The 16,981-nt window shown below is 42.4% G+C and overlaps 1 protein-coding gene across 2 annotated transcripts in view; it reads left to right on the forward strand.

The window, feature by feature from the left end:
* The window catches only part of LY96 (lymphocyte antigen 96), a 112,167-nt gene extending 97,964 nt beyond the window's left edge, over window positions 1-14,203 (forward strand). The window contains exons 6-7 of one of the 2 annotated variants that reach the window (XR_013396797.1): window positions 13,472-13,612; window positions 13,764-14,203. Coding sequence is in view for 1 of the 2 variants with exons in the window: in XM_077942330.1 (XP_077798456.1) it covers window positions 13,472-13,504 (33 nt within the window). In the remaining variant the exon portion in view is untranslated. Of the gene's footprint in view, window positions 1-13,471 lie in introns of both variants that reach the window. The other variant, XM_077942330.1, reaches the window with a different exon arrangement.
* Window positions 14,204-16,981: the final 2,778 nt, after the last annotated feature.

Raw genomic sequence — 16,981 nt, forward strand, 5'->3', positions numbered from 1 at the left:
TCCTCCTTCCTCTTGTTCACTTGTTCCAGTCACACTGGCCTTTTTCCTGTTCCTCAAGCACACCATGCTCCTTTCTATTTCAGAGGTTTGCATCTACTGTTCTTCTCCTGGATCTTTTTTAAATTTAATTTTTTCCAACTTCATTGAGGTATAATTGACAAATAAAACTGTGTAAGTTTGAGAGGTACAATGTGATGATTTGATATACATATATATTGTGACATCATTACCACAATCAAGTTAGTTAGCATATCTGTCACCTCACCCTGGTTACCATTTGTGTGTGTTTGTGTGTGTGTAGCAAGAACATTTAGTTTCTACTCTCAGCAAATTTCAAAAGATAATACAGTATTGTTAACTAGAGTCACCATGCGGTACATTAGATCCCTAGGACATATTCATCTTATAACTGAAAGTTTGTACCCTTTGACCAACATCTCCCCAACATTCTATCCTCTGTTTTCTATGGGTTCAACTTTTTTAGATCCCACATATAAGTGAGATTTTTCCTGGATCTTTCCATGACCAGCTTCTTGACATTCAGATCTTAGCATAAATATTATTGAATCAGAGGCATTCCCCTGATCTTTCTACCTAAAGTAGCCACTCCTTACCCAATCCTCGATTTCTTTTCCAGCTCTTGTTACCATCTGAAAGTATCTTCTGTCTTTCTCTACAAACTATAGGGAGAACATCTACCAGTTTTGCTCACTGCGAGGATTCTGGTGCCTGGCACGAGATGGGCACTCAAGAAGCCTTTGCTGAATGAATGAATTAGCTCAGGCATCCTTTGCTCATTGAAGACTACATGGAGGCCTGTCTCACTGTCCCAAATCCATCACTGCTGGTTCCAGTTGATCACAAGAACTGCCATGGCTTTTCCTTCTGTGAAAGTCAGGGGTTCCTGCCTTTCGCATTTATAAACCAAAACTTGACAAAAATGGTCACATATAATTCTGGTTAGGTATTAGGTTGAGGTCTAAGGTAATTCCTGTTCTAACTGATACTGTTTGCTTGAGCTTGGTCTGGATGTTAATCCTCCCCTACCCTACGTTCCCAAATTTCTGTTGAAACCTAATCACCAACGTGATGGTTTTAAGACGTGGGGCCATTGGGAGGCACAGCCCTGCTGAATCAGATTAGTGCCCTTATAAAAGAGGTGCCAGTGAGCTTCCTTGCTCCTTCCCCATGTGAGAACACAGCAAGATAGGGGCCATCTATCAACCAAGAAGTGCAGCCCTCGCTAGACGTTGAATCTGCAGGCACCTTGAACTTGGACTTTCCAGCGTTTAGGCCTGTGAGAAATAAATTTATGTTGTTTACAAGCCATCCACATTGTGGCATTTTGTTGCAGCAGCCCATACAGGCTAAGCAGGGCATCTTTCAAATTCTCCGTTCTTGTGTGAATATTGAATACCTCTGGGTGAAAGAAGATCATGACAGAATGGAAAGTCTTGCAGAAACTCTTCTGAAGTTGGGTGGCAATAGCTCTTGAGATCCTACAAAACTGGATCTGAAGCTTAGGGGTTTGCAGTAGAGTTAACCAGCGACTTGAGAAACAGTTTATAGGGCAGTACAAAACATGGTCCTAAAATTACCTGTATGGGAATCATCTGGGGAGTGCATGAGACTTATTTAAAATGCAGATTAATAAACTGCAGTCAGACCTCCTGTGTCGATATCTTGGGAGATGGAGCCTGCCGTTCTATATTTTGACAAGTGCCCAGTTGTATTTTATTGTATGTTCCCCAAAGTTTGAGAACCAGTGTCGTTAAGAAAGGAAATTGTATTTTATTACAACCTACTTATCCCGAGGAACCTTAGAAAAGCCACCAAAACAAAGCTGTCAGCACTCAGGCTCCAATCAGCTTTGGAATCCCAGGGTCCCACCTGAGAGATAGCATCAGTCTCGGTGTGGTCTACACTTGGAGAGTGTTACAAACCTCTGGGTGGCCAAGGTTCACTATTTTGCCTTAAAGGGCCTCTAACATGTCACCACTTTGCTTGGGGAATTTTTGTTTCTGGCCTGCCTACTTTCTATTTCACAGGGGTGTGAAAAGTGTAACTCCTAACAAGTCTAATGAGAGACATCGCCAAGCTTTCTAGTGGCAAGAACTTCCTTTGTTCTTTCAGATGTTGCCCTATTTTTTTGCCTGAGGAAAGGCATAGTTTGTCCTCATCTTGCTGTAAACATTGTTTAATATTCAAAGTATGAGCTGGGCTTAACCATCTCTCTTCTGTGTCTGTTCTTGTCTTTATGGGTCTTTCTCTGAAAGCTTTTCCTTTCACCTCTAATCTCTCTTTCTTCTTCTTTCTCTTGTCTGAATCCTTCCTATACTTCGAGGACAAATTCAAGTTTGTCTTTATCCACTAACCACCCACCTACCTAAGGCTTTTTTCCTGGCTTGAATTCCCAAAACTGTTATACCATACTGTTTAGTACTTCACTGAGTGAATAGAATAGAATAGAATAGAATAGAATAGAATAGGAGTTTTGCTTAACCATATCTTACTATTCCCCTGCTCTCAGGACTCATGAATGTTTTGTGTGCAGCCATCATTCAAGAGAAAACCCCATGACACTTTGCCAGCACACAGGACACTTCTTGCAAGGGCCAGCAGAGGGCAGTGGAGCACCCATGGTTCTTTCTCCTTTTTCCACCTCTTTGTCTATGTCCAGGAAAACACAAGGAGCCATTTGTTGGTGCCCTGAGCCAAGACAAAGCAGTTGCTAAGTCTTCTGAGATGCTTTATGTCCCTTTCTTACCTTTCTGCTCTGCTCCCTCTTTTGCACCACATACCCCCAAGCATCCACCCTTCTGGGTCTCAGTCCCATCTATTCCCTCCCCTCAACCTCTAAGCTAAAACTGCAGATTGTGACCCTTTCCCACTGGGAACCCTCCTGAGTATTTATTTATTTATTTATTGAGAGAGTCTTGCTCTGTCACCCAGGCTGGTGTGCAGTGGCACGATCTCGGCTCACTGCAACCTCTGCCTCCCAGGTTCAAGCGATTCTCGTGCCTCAGCCTCCTGAGTAGCTGGGATTACAGGTACCCATCACTACACCCAGCTAATTTTTGTATTTTTAGTAGACATGGGGTTTCACCGTGTTGGTCAGGCTAGTCTCCAACCCCTGGCCTCAAGTGATCCACCTGCCTTGGTCTCCTTAAGTGCTGGGATTACAGGCATGAGCCACTGCGCCTGACCCCTCCTGCCTATTTTAAATGTAAGCTTTGCAGGAGTTAATTTAACAATTGTATCCATGTAAGTTACTCCTTCTCTCTTGGCATGGATTGATCTTGCTGGTGGGGAATTCCAGCCTGTGGCCTGGTGAGAGCCAGAGATGGGGTGAGAAGGGTGCAGAGGAAAGAACTGCTGGGAACAATCCCCTGACTTCCTAGCAGGATAGGGTTAGTCCTAGGCTGAAGAGAGCAAACCTCCCATACCCTCAGGGGCCAAGCTCCCTTCCTGGAATGATCAGTGATGAAACAGCTGGTGGTTGTGACTTATCAAAAGGGCCATGCACTGAGAGAACTGTTTATCTTTTGATGGATGTTCTCCGTGGGCTATTTACTCACACATGTTTTATTCCAAATCCTCAAAACAAGACTGGCCACAGAATTTATGGGAGCCCAGGGCAAGAGGAAAATACAGGTCCTTTTGTCCAAAAATTATGAAGGATTTCAATTTGGTCACTGAGAGCATTAAACCTGGCACAGGGCCCCTCTGAGCATGGAACACATTCATGAATCTAGCCCTGCCCCCAAACATGCATAGGACAAGCTCTCCTGTGTCCTAGACTTGGTATGAAACTTTCCCATGTCTGACCCCTTCACTGTCCTCAGGAACCAGGGTCTAGAGAATGAGAAAGATACACAGGGAAAGTGGATGAGAATTTATTTGACAGATGTGTAATGGACACTGTTTGAGGCTCTGGAGATTCCAAAGTTAACAAAACAAAGTCCCTGCCCTCATGGAGCTTGTACTCTAGTTGTAGAAGACAATGACAGACAAACAGGAGAGTGCCTGCAGATAGTAGGTCAGATAGTGATAAGCATTATGGATAAACGGGGGGCAGGAGGGATAGGAATGCCATCATAAGGAGTGCTGTTATGATTTCAGGAAAGGTGGTCAAGAAGGGCCTCACGAATCGTGTGCTATTTGAGCAAAGACCTTGAGGGAGTGTGTCCTACAGGCATCTGAGGATGAGTATCCAAGCAGAGGGGTTAGCAAGTGCAAAGACTCCCGCGGCTTCCTGACTTTGAGAAAGAGCAGGGAGGACAGGATGGTTGGTGTGGAAGATTGGGGCCTGGGAGGATGGAGAGAGGTGGAAAGGGGAGGCCAGGTCTTATACAGTAATTATTTTGCATTTTAGATGAGATGGACCTTTGGAGGTTTTAGAGCAGAGGAGGTTTGTGATCTGACTTAGGTTTTAAAGGACTCCCTCTATGCTCCATCAAGAAGAGATTGTGGAGGCATACTGTGAAAGCAGGGTGACCAGTGAGGAGACTCCTGCAATCATCTAGGTGGCTTTGGACTAAGGCATTCATAGTTGAGGTGATGAAAAGTGGTCAGATTCTAGGAAAACCGTAAGCTCTCGGTGGTGAGGGGTCATGTTGGTCTTGTTTACCACTGTGGTTCTGTTGCCACACACAAGATCTGGCATATATAGGTGCTTAATGAATATGTATTTAATGAACCCAGGGAGCAAATACAAATAGATAAGATTGGGATAATAAGATAATTAAGACAAATAGATAAGATTAAGTTCTTATAACAGAGCTGTAAGAAATAACATTAAAAGAATGGAGGCAGAATACCTTGACAATGTTTATAGTTTTTATTCCCACTTTGCTTCTATTAAATCTGTTGAAATGTTAAAGATCATTTGATATGAAATAAATTACATGTCTCAACCCTACATAGCCTGTAAGCCTGAATATGCTCAAATGGACAGCCTGTATTTTTAGTATCAGGTCAATAGGTGGTGCTATATCTTGTTAGGGCTTCGTCCCCAACTAGGCAATGTGAGAGGAGGCTTACTAATGTAGATCAAAATGTTAAATGCAGTCTTATCTGGAGTGTATTCTGAGTCTATTGAAAATTAGATTAGTTTCTCCAGCAATTTGGTAGGACTCTCTTGGAATTATATGTATGAAACTAACATTTGAAAATGTCAATTCTCCCTTACGTGGAACATTTAGATATTTAAATGATAGAAAATGCATCTCAGTATTAGAAACAGAGCTGTGCCCACATGCGGCAGATGCCCTCAATGCCTGATGACATTTTACTTTCTTTCTTTCTCCATGTGATTCTGGTATATGTGTGTATTGTCAATATATGTCTATTTTGGCTGCTATTTGTAAAAAGACCACATAAGGCATCATTAGATTTATTTCCTTTATTGAATGTGTAGGTGGGTACAGAATGTGTAGGTGGGTACAGAAAGGAGTGGCATGGGAGAGGGGTATACAAGGAGAAAGTGAGGCTGCGGTCCTATTTGGGAGACTGTGAGGTTGTGTGGAACATTCTATGAACACTTTTTGGATAGCAAATTTCTTCCAGCTGTGGGCTGTCTCCACCAGCTGGGCCATCTTTCTCCACCCAGAAAGCTCTCGAAGCAGTACCACCTCTTGCAAGATTGCATCTCTTGGAACCCTGTAGCTGGCTAGATCTTTCTTGTCCAATGCCCAACTTTCTGCTGTTAGAATTCGTTCTTATGGATTAAATTCTGCCATTGTCAGGCCTGAAGAAGTGGAAGATCAAAGATTCTGGACTGGCTTTCCTATGAGTCAGGCAGAGTAAACCTCACCCTACAAGATGACTTGTGCCCCCCTCAGGAGTCCCTGGGTGGACTTGAGAGCTGTAGGCATCTGAGGATGAAATCGTATTCTTTCATGGTGTTAATGATATGGCTCTCCTGAAATGGAAGGCCTTGAGAACTGCTTCTGCTAGCGGACCTGTAAAAGGGACACAGGCCAATATACTGTTGTTTCAGATGGTTTTCTCTCTGAGCAATATTTCTGCCTTTTCTTTTCTGGGACTTGATGCCTGAAACTGTCCTTCAACCAGCACCTGCTTCCTTTCTTGCTGTGATCTGAGACCTCTGTCCAAGGGGCAAACGCTCTAACTGACCAGCCAGCATGTCCCCATTTCTTTGACAGAGTTTTTCCTTCAAACCCTTTGGCTTGCACTTCCTCCCTCAAGCCTTCCTTGAAGTCCTTCCATCCACTTACTATTTGTTGATTCAGCAAATGGATGGTGTGTAGCTCCTGGATCTCAGGCATCATGCTGGGTGCTGGGGAAATAGCAGGACACACTTTCTGTCCTCAACCTTTCCTTAGAATAAGCCTCCTTCCTTTTGACTCATTTAAAGCCTGATTTTCCTTCTATGATACTGCTTTGCTTTGGGCCTTGCCTAAAAGCTCCCTATAGTCTAGAGCTAGAAAGTGGGACTTTCTGTCTTCTTACCTGGCTATCATTCATATATTGGCTTTTTGTCACCTCATGGGTGACAAGCTGGCTCAAAGAACTTTTGGGCATTATTTCTGCATTCAAGAAAGATGGTGGGGGAAGCACCAACTAAGTCTGTTCATTTTATCAGAGAAGCATAAGTTTTTCTGGAGGCTCCCAGCAGAGTTCCAGTATCCTCACATTGTCCCCTTTAGCTAAAAGGAAAACAGGGAAAACGAGTACGTGGCTTTAGAGAGAAAGGGTTTGGGAATGGCTCCTTAAGTCAGTCATCCAAGAACATTGGCTCCCGAGGGACACTCAATCCAGCCAGATTATGCTCTTCTACACAAGTAACCTATCAACATCCGGGTCACTCCGTTACATCCATTGACTCCCGGGCTGCCATTTCTCTCCTGACTTCATCTCCTGTTATCATCTGGCTGGCTTTAACTTCAGCACTGACAACACTTGGACATAGAGTTTCTTGACCTCCTTCATCCCTTTCTTCCACTCCTCCTAGGCAACCCATTAAATAGCTAACACTGAACTCACTGCTTCACCCAAACTTTCACCTCCTCCTGCTTTCCCATGACTGGCTCATGAAAGTTCATCTCACTTGTCATTGTCACTGAGATCATTGAATTCATCCCGTGCTGCTCCGTCTTCTTCACTTCTGGCATCCGAAGGTCCCTGAATCCTGTTCATCTTATCTCTGGAATAGCTCTTGCCTCCTCCTCCTCTCTGTATTGCCACAGCTCCACTTTAAGTCCTGATTTTCTCTCCCTGTTTCAATCCATCCTCTGAACTGCCACAATTATGTAATTATACCATATAATTTGATTTGGTTGTTCTTCCTTGGTTAAAAGTCATTCATGGTTTCTTATTGTTTTAGTATAAAATAAAAGCATGGCATTCAAAACCTTTCCTGCCCAGCCCATCACTGTAGCCTGCTCTTTCTCTTGTCATTCTGGATTTTCAGTTTCCCAAACGGGTCTCAGGGCTTTGCTGTGTCTGGATGCTCTTTCTGTCCTTCTCATTCAGTGAACTCCTTCTGCAAGCCGAGCTCAAATACAACCTCTGCAACATTGCTTTCTTCAATCTCTTAGGCAGAATGAATTACACTGCCTTCCTTTCTACCGTTGCACTGTTCATGTCATATTTGTGACATTGTTTTCTACATGCATGCTGATCTCCTTTAGGAGGGGACCAGTCTCTGATTCAGCTTTACATCTTTAATAGCTACTGCAGTGCCTGGCACATAGCAGGTGTTCAACAGAGGTTTGTTGAACAAATATTTTTGAACTATTGTGGATTGCGATGGAGGAAATTTTCTGAATGTTGTGCATTTGGTACATTCTTAACATTTGGTAAATATGAATCCTAAAAGTTTAGTGAAGAAAACTTCAGAGAACAAATGTTTACCACAGTGTAGAGTTCTTCAGTTTCCAGGATCGGAGGTGGTGTGTGTGTGGTTGATGTTTTTAGAGTGAGGCAATGGCTCAGCCCCGTGGGAGCAGATTGCATGAGACAAGCACCCGGAATGGGCGAGATAATGCCAGCCAATCTGTCAGATTTCATCATCTGCTGGTCCTGGGCTGGTAAGATTCTTTATATATGCCTCTCTCATGCTTACATCTTGTGAGGAGCTGCCTTCAAATTTCATCCTCTGCAGGTTGCTTATACAACTCAACATCTAAAAATAATAACTTGAGATAGCATATTATTTATTTTGAATTTTGTAAATGAATCTTGGTGTATTTTTTTTGTTGTTAAGCACAGATTCTAATTATTTCTGCTCTGTGATGAAATCTATAGGCATGGAGAAGAGGCAAATCTCTTTCATAGGTTATTTCTTAGTCAAGCAAGAAATAATATTTTTTCTTTTAATTTTATACTGCTAAAATTATAATTATGTAATTATGAAAAAGCAGTTTGGGGAGTAGTCCATTTATGACTCAAGTATGTCGCTGGTACTTTCTTATTGTGCACCAAAAGAAAGGACCAGCAATTTACTTTTTGAATCTGGGAAACCTAATTGTGGGTGGGGTGTGGGTGTTGGCAAATAAAATGTGTGGGTTGGCAAGTTGTTTGAATATACTTGCATGACTGTGGGTGAGGTAGTGGGTGTGTGTATGTGCGCGTGTGTGTAGCTCAGCAATTACAACAAAACCTCATAAGTTTTGGGAAAAGGTGGGACATAATTAACCCATGAGTAGATATCTATCATAATTACACATGCATCCTGTCTTTCTGTGCTAGTGTTGTTGAAGATAGCTCTCCTTTAACAAATTGATGATATTTGAAACTCTTTATGTTCTAAGTAGCTTAAATATCTTCCCTGGACATTATTTGTGTTATTAATTTTCTTTGCAATGCCTTATTTTCAAATGTGCTACAAAGGTAATCTTCAATCAAGGTTGAATTGCTGTTATTGTCAGAGTAGCAGGATCTGAAATGATGAGGTTTGATTGCAATTGTCTTATTTCCTAGCCATGGGAGTAATAATGATAGTTCTTCCCATCAGGTTGAAACAAAGCAGATGATCATCTATGTGAGTATAATGTCTTAGGTGCTTTCCTAGAAATATATTTTATAGTCTGGTTTAACTAGGGAAACAAGCAATTGGTAATTGCTAATGAGTTAGAAGGTACTGTTCAGGAATTTTAAGGCAGATCTTCCATTTTTGGGATAAAAAAGGAATGATTCTGATGGGTTTAAGTATATCATCTCTTCTGCATTCACATATGGCTTTGTGTGAAAAAGAAAGAGACAGTTCTAAATGGGTAACTTGGCAGGAATGCTGGTGATAGGAGATGATTTTACAGAGTTGATAGAAAGAGCAGGTTTGGCCTTGAATGCAGAAATCTGGCCTCTGTGGGCCGAATACAGAGAAAGGACAGTGTGAATGTCCCAATATTGTTGTTCCAAAGGTGTGGCAGCAATATCAAAGCCAAAAATCCATTGTTGGAGCCACGAATCTCAAATTGAGGAAGAATGTTGCAAGTATCCCTTTCATGTAATGAACTGGATCCAGGTTTCATTTGAGTGATAGCTTAATTGCTGGTCAATGACCTTTCTTTTTTTTCTTCTGCTTAAGAGATTAAGCTTTATTCAGGGCACAGCTGAAGAAAGAACAAAGAGTCAGTAAATTAGCAGCATAATCTGTTGAGTCATGAGAACATAAAGCCTTTTCCTACACTCACAGAAGCATTTCAGCTTGGATGACACAGATCTGTCCTTTAAGGGCCATAGGCATTGTTGCTTCTTCCTCCATCCCTCCCTATAGGTTTAATTCCAGCCATGGTGCCCCTTTCCCATTTTTATCATTGAAGTTTTCTATCCTTCCTGTGGGGAAAAATATTCCTTTTCTTACTTCCGTGAAACTGCTCATGAAGGTCACCATGGCCTCCGCCTTGCTGCAGCCAAAGCTTGGTTCTCAGTCTTCATCCCACCTCACCTTGTAGCAGCAGCTGACACAGCTGCTCACTCTCTCCTCCAGCAAACATTTTCTTCTCTTGACTTCCAAGACTCTGCACTTTCCTTCCTACCTCTTCTGCTGCTGGATACATCTCCCCAGATGTTTGTTGCTTCCTTCTCTTTTCATTGACACATCCAGGGCTCAGATCTTAGATCGCTCCTTTTTCTTGCCTTCCACACGCTCTTGGAAATCTCATTTGGTCTCATGGCTGTCTGTGCTGCAAACTCCCACACGAGCACCTCCAGCCCACACCTATCCCTGAATTCCAGACTCACAGAGACAACCATCTATTCCATGTCTCTGCATTTCCACCTTCACGTGTCTGAAACTGAACTCTAGATCTTTCTTCCAAGTTGGCTTTCCTTACCTTCTTTCACATCTCAGTTAAGGACAGCTTCATGTGTTTAAGTGCCCAAGTTAATTGCCTTGGAAGCATCCCTGACTCCTCTCTTTTGCTCACATTTCACATCTAACCTTTCAAAAAACCCCAATATCTGGAATCTCATTACCACTTCTCACTATCTCCACTGCAACCACTTTGGTCTGATCCACAAACATCCCTTGCGTGGATTCTTGCAGTTGCCTTTTAGCTGGTCTTCAAGCTTCTTTCCCTGTCCTCCGAGGTTGATTCTCCCCATTACTCTCAAAGTAAAGGCCAAGGCCCTCATTAAGGCCAATGAAGCTCTGCATGATCTGTCTCTTCCCCTAACCATTCTCTCTCTGACTCCTCTTCCTGTCACTCACCCATTTCAGACACCATGGCCTCTTTGCTGCACCTTTAACTTTCTAGATGTGTTTCTATTTTAGGGCCTTTGCACCTGTGGTTCTGTCTGCCTGGAATGTTCTCTCCCAGGCACGTGCATCATGAACTCCCTCACTTCAAATCCTCTCTCTGATGTCATTTTCTTGCTGAGGTCACCTTGACAACCCTAAGTACCATTGCAACCCCCTCCCCCCAGCCTTGCTGACTCCCCTGCTCTATTATTTTTCTATAACAATTATTGTCTAGTAAGATACTATATAATATGCTTATTTTTATGCTTTTAAAAATTGTCAGCCACTCCCCACTAGAATGCAATCTTCATGGGGGCAGGGACTCTGTCTGTTTTGTATCCCAGCACCTATGATGGTGTATGGCACATAGTAGGTCCTCGGTGGATGTTTATTGAATGAATGAAAGAAAGCTATAGATGCTAGGGTGGCTGGCTTGCTCCCAGGGTGCCGTGACTACTTTTCTCTCACGTCTTTGATCGGGGGAGACCTCACTTCCTAAAGTGTTTGTTGGGGAGCAGGAGCAAGAATGAAGTTTCCCGGGGGTAGTTTCTGGGAGAGAGAAAAAGAGAGAAGACCATTCCTGCTGTTGCAGGGATGACTTGGGTGGTTCCTACTTGAGTGACGGAGGTGGGTGGTCAGGGAGCCTGGCCTGGCCTGATGTATTTTGTATTCTGATATTTTTGCTTAACATTATATCATGATTAGTTTTAAAAATAATTTTCATGGTGATTATTTTAATGACCGCATACTTAAAATAGAGTGTTAGTGCCCCATCCTTGAAAGCAGATATGTGGATGCATGCAGATGATCATGGATTGCTTTCGAGAATCTGAGGGTAATGTAGTTAAGAGCACAGGTTATAGTTAGGCTGTCTGGGTACAAATCCTGACTCTGGCCCTTTCCACCTGTGTGCCCTTAGACAACTCACTTTCCTTCTCTGTAAAATTGGAATAGCAACAGTACCTGTATCGGTAACAGTAGCAGGGTTATTTTGGAGAATAGAAGAGTTGATATTTATATAGTTCTTGGGGCTGAGCATGTTGGCTCATGCCTGTAATCCCAGCACTTTGGGAGGTCAAGGTGGGTGGATCACTTGAGGTCAGGAGTTACCAGCCTGGCCAACATGGTGAAACCCCGTCTCTATTAAAAAATGCAAAAATTAGCTGGGCATGGTGATGTGTGCCTGTAGTCCCAGCTACTCAGTAGGCGGAGGCAGGAGAATCACTTGAACCTGGCAGGCGGAGGTTGCAGTGAGCTGAGATCATGCCACTGCACTCCAGCCTGGGCCACAGAGCAAGACTCTGTCTCAAATAAATAAATAAATAAATAAATAAATAAATAAATAAATAAGTAAATAGATAAATAAATAAAGTACTTGGACCTCTGTTACTCAAAGTGTTGTCTTCAGACAAGGATCATCAGCAATACCTAGGGGCTTGTTATAATAGAAATGCAGACTCTCAGACCTGGCCCCAGCCCTGCTGAATCAGAAGCTGCCTTTTGACAATATCCCTAGGTACTTTCTATGGCCAGGAGAGAAACTGACTTAAGCAGTGCCTGGAACATAGCAAGTACTACATAATGTTGGTTAAATTTTAGAGCAGTTCTGGTTTTTCACCAGTCATAACTGGTCATAGAAAGATGTTGAAAATCTTGAAATAAGGCTTATTTCTTGTTTGTGTCAGGCAAGCTTTTCCAATAAATAGCTGGGGTGCTGTCTCAGGCCAATCACTGTGTACCTCTGGTCTTCAGCTTACTGGTCTGTGATGTGAGAGTTGGAAATGCGTAATTTCAGAAATATCCTTCCAGCTCTGGCCCTTCGGTATTCAATACTGCCTTTCAATTCACATTTTACTGAGCAGGGAGTTAAAGAAGACCCAAGATTTCTTTTGGAAACTGTATAAAAGTAAGGCCTTGGAAAAATATTTACAAATGTCCCTTATAGTGCAAGCTAATCATGCCAGAATTGTCCAAATTAAAAAAATCTCACCAGTTCATCTTATTATGTCTTTCTATATTCTTTTTTGAGACAGAGTCTTACTCTGTCACCCAAGCTGGGGTACACTGGTGTGATCTTGGCTCACTGCAACCTCCGCCTCTAGGGCTCAAGTGATTCTCATGCCTCAGCCTCCTAAGAAATTTGGATTACAAGAACCCACCATCACGCCTGGCTAGTATTTTGTATTTTTAATCGAGACTGCCATGTTGGCCAGGCTGATCTCGAACTCCTGACCTCAAGTGATCCACCCACCTTGGCCTCCCAAAGTGCTGGGATTACAGGTGTGAGCCACCACACTCAGACCATCTTATTCTGTATTAGTATTTATTTGATGATACTAAGAACTTGCAGGATTCTGTTGCTCTTGACAGCAACTGGTCTATTAATTATTTGCCATTTTAGAATAAAAAACAATGACCCTTACAAATTATCTAACTTTTGGTGACATAATTGCTTCATAGCCCATGATTCAGACAGAGTTAGCAGTTCTTAGAGATTAATTTTCTAAAATGTAACCAGCAATCACACCCTAACAGTCTGAAAGGGCTCCTAGAAAACAGTCCTTACTTTATAGAACAGGAAAATGAAAAGGAAGATGCCTCTCTTGAGAACATTTTTATAACCTCGATCAAGATTTTCAACATCTTTCTGTGATTGGAGGAATACAGGTCCAATTCCTTGGCCTGGTTGGTATTCTTCACCTGTTTTTATTTGGCTTTAAATAATCTTTTATGGACTGAATTTTGTCTGTGTTCTTTCCACAGATTTACATGTTGAAGCCCTACCTCCTGATATAACTACTGGGAAATAAAAGTAAAATTCTAAGCCCCTCAACTGAGTGAACAGACCTTCTCTTGGCCATAGCAACCCCAGAATAACCTTGAAAACGGTTCTCAGCCATGATGGTATGAGAGGTTGGACACACCTTATTATACCTGCTCCCTCACTAACAGCCATTAGGCCTTCTTCCCTACAGGCTGAATAGAAACCAGCCCTCTCAAAAGACTCTGCTGCTGATATCAACCAACCATCTGATGCTGCCCCTCCCTTTTGCAGTTTCGGTGCAACAACAGACCAGCATTTCTTCCTGATGAGAGACAATTGACCATGGAGTTGTTCTGGCCAATCTACGGAGAATGTGCAGTGAAGGTTTTCATGTCATCTGCTTCATCTTTTGATGCCAGAGGGCCTGAAACTCCACCCTGGGATTATGCTAACACTGCCATTTTTTGTACACAGGACCCATGAAGAGGCACGAAGCTCAACTGTACATGTGCATGTTTTTCCTTTTGTAAATATTAATGACTCCTCCTATAATCTGTTGAATATGTACACTTAACCACCCAACTTACCGTATGTTTCTGTTCCCTTTTCCCCCTCCCTTGAAGTATCTGTTTTTGGCTTCTGACCAGAGGCTACACTTCCCAGCCTCTGGGAATGGCCACCCTGCAGGCTGAAACTCTTCATGAGAAATAAAGCTCTTCTTTCTAAATTTATGAAAGTTGTCATTCTTAAATTGATATGATATTTGGAGGTAGAGCCTTTAAGAAGGGAATTAAGGTGAAACGAGGTCATGAGAGTGGGGCCCCAATCTGATAGGACTGGTGTATTAGTCTGTTTTCATGCTGCTGATAAAGACATACCCAAGACTGTTTATAGAAAAAGAAAACGGACTCACAGTTTCATGTGAGTGGGGAGGCCTCACAATCATGGCAGAAGGCAAACAGCACATCTTACATGGTGGCAGAGAAGAGAGAATAACAGAACTTGTGCAGGGAAACTCCCCTTTATAAAACCATCAGATCTCACAAGACTTATTCACTATCACAAGAACAGCATAGGAAAGGCCCACCCCCATGATTCAACTACTCCCCAACAGGCCCATCCCATGACATGTGGAAATTGTGGGAGTTACGATACAAGATGAGATTTGGGTGGGGACACAGCCTAACCATAACAACTGGTGTCCTTATAAGAAGAAGAGGTACTAGAACTCACTCTCTTTCTCTCTGCATAAACAGCAATGAGGCTACATGAAGATACAGAGAAAAGGCATTGTCTGTAAGTTAGCAAGAGAGGCCTCACCAGAAACCAACCCTAATGCCACTTTGATCTTGGACTCCAGGCTTCAGAACTGTGAGAAAATAGCTGTCTGCATTTTAAGCCACCTGGCCTGTGGTATTTTATTATGGGTGCCCCAAGCAGATGAATGCATCCTCTTTGCATTTTCTTTTGTTATGCTTCCACAAGGTGCTTGTCTCTTTCTATACGCCCAGGATGTGCCCACTTCCATATCTTTCTCCTGAGTCCTCTTAGGATCGTTTTCCTCTGCACTGCTGCTGTAAGAATCAGTTGGTTTTCATGGCTCTGTTCAAATGACATCTCTTCTGGGAAGCCTTCTGAAGTGGGTTGCATAAGGTCTCTTCCAAATTCATGGTGACCTGGAACCTTAGAATGTGACCTTATTTGGAAATAGGGCCTAAAGACCAATAACTCGTATATTTATAAGAAGAGGAGATGACCCAGAGATGCAAAAAAGATGGCCATGTGAAGACAGAGGCAGAGATTGGAGTGATGCTACCACAAGCCAAGGAATGCTGGTAGCTGGAACAGGCAAGAGTTATCTTCTAGAGCCTTCAGAAGGGGTGTGGCTCTGTTGACACTAATTTTGGACTTTTGGCTTCCAAAACTGTGAGAGAATAAATTCCTGTTGTTTTATGCCACCAAGTTTGTGGTAACTTGTTAAGGCAGCCATAGAAAGCTAATAGGCCTTCTCTGATCCTCCCAGAGGAAAGTTCCCAGGGGACATTTTGCCTCTTCCTGAGACTTTCCACCTTCTATTATAGCTTATTTAATTGCATCCTATTGGTTCACCAAGACTGTGACCCTTGGACGGGAGAATCTTTGAGTCAACAAAGTACTCATCACAGAACCTTGGATATTGCAATGTTTGTAGTCCTCAAAAATGTCTTAAATAAATGAACAGAAGTTCTGGGCATCAAATTTCCTAAGGGAAATAATAGCTTTTTCCTAGGACAAAAATGCTGCAACCATGACATGTGCACATCTACTTCCAGATTAATTTACACAGCAGCATGTAGGGGGAATGAGAATTTCCTACACAATTGTTAGTGATTGTTTATTGAAACTTTATGAGAGAAACATTACTGTGTAGTAGAAAGGGCACAAGACTGGGCATTTAAAACTCTAGAATTGGGTTGGAGTCCAGGTCTTTCTGATTATTAGCTGTGATACCTTAGGTAAGCCATTCTTGGGCTCAGTATCAATATGAGCAAAATGAGAATAAAATGGTGAGGTGCTGCCTACCCCATGGGCATGTTAGGAAACTTGCATGAGGTAGGCTATAAGAGAGGGTTCTGGAAGCTACAAAGTCTCTAAGCTTCTGAGCTGGTTTGAGAGTTATCTAGAGTGCCTTGTGGGGTCACAGTCATAGTCACAGAGCTGTAGGAGTTAGACCTATAAGGGAGTTGAAGGATCATATAATGAACACCCCAATACCACATGAGGAAAACGAGTCCAAGAGAAATTGTGACTCACTTATCTACTCTGAATCCAGTGGCCCCACAGTGGGAGCCTGGGTCCCTTCTCACTAAGCTGAGATGCCATAGCAAGAGGCAACTAGCAATGTTTCTTTCTTTGCAGAAACTAATCACAGTGAGCTCATCTGATGGAACAGACAGAACAAGTGCAGGACAATTCTCAGAAACACAATAAGAATGTTATACATAACGTCAAACTCATTTCGTCAGATGATTCTTTGCAGTTCATTTTGAAGAATGTCATAAACATTTTAGCAATCCTAACATGATAAGGGTATAATTAACGATGGCATTTATCCAAGGCTTAGGTTGTAGAATATTATGCCCTAGATATTTGACAGACAGGAGTGTGAATTTTTAAGTCAAATAGATGAGGTGGAGATACCCAGGGAATATACTGGCAAATCAGCAGTTCTCAATGGAAGAGTAAACGTCCATGATGTGATGTAAGTGTCCGTGATGTGATGCAGAGATTGACAGTCTAGTTCCTAGACCTGAAACTGTTAAAATGCTGATTCTGGTATTCCCAGTCGCTTGTTGAAGAAGAGGTTAAAAACCTGTTATAAGACACTGTAGATGTGAGTATTGGTTAACTTTAAAATGTCCCTTACTGTGGGCAAGATCACATAGTTGGATGCATGAAAGAGTGCTCTATTTATTAAGGAAATGAGAACTATGAATGAGAAAGCTGGATGCTAACATTCTCAGATGGGA

Source organism: Macaca mulatta, chromosome 8, assembly GCF_049350105.2.
Source record: "Macaca mulatta isolate MMU2019108-1 chromosome 8, T2T-MMU8v2.0, whole genome shotgun sequence".
Lineage (NCBI taxonomy): Eukaryota > Metazoa > Chordata > Mammalia > Primates > Cercopithecidae > Macaca > Macaca mulatta.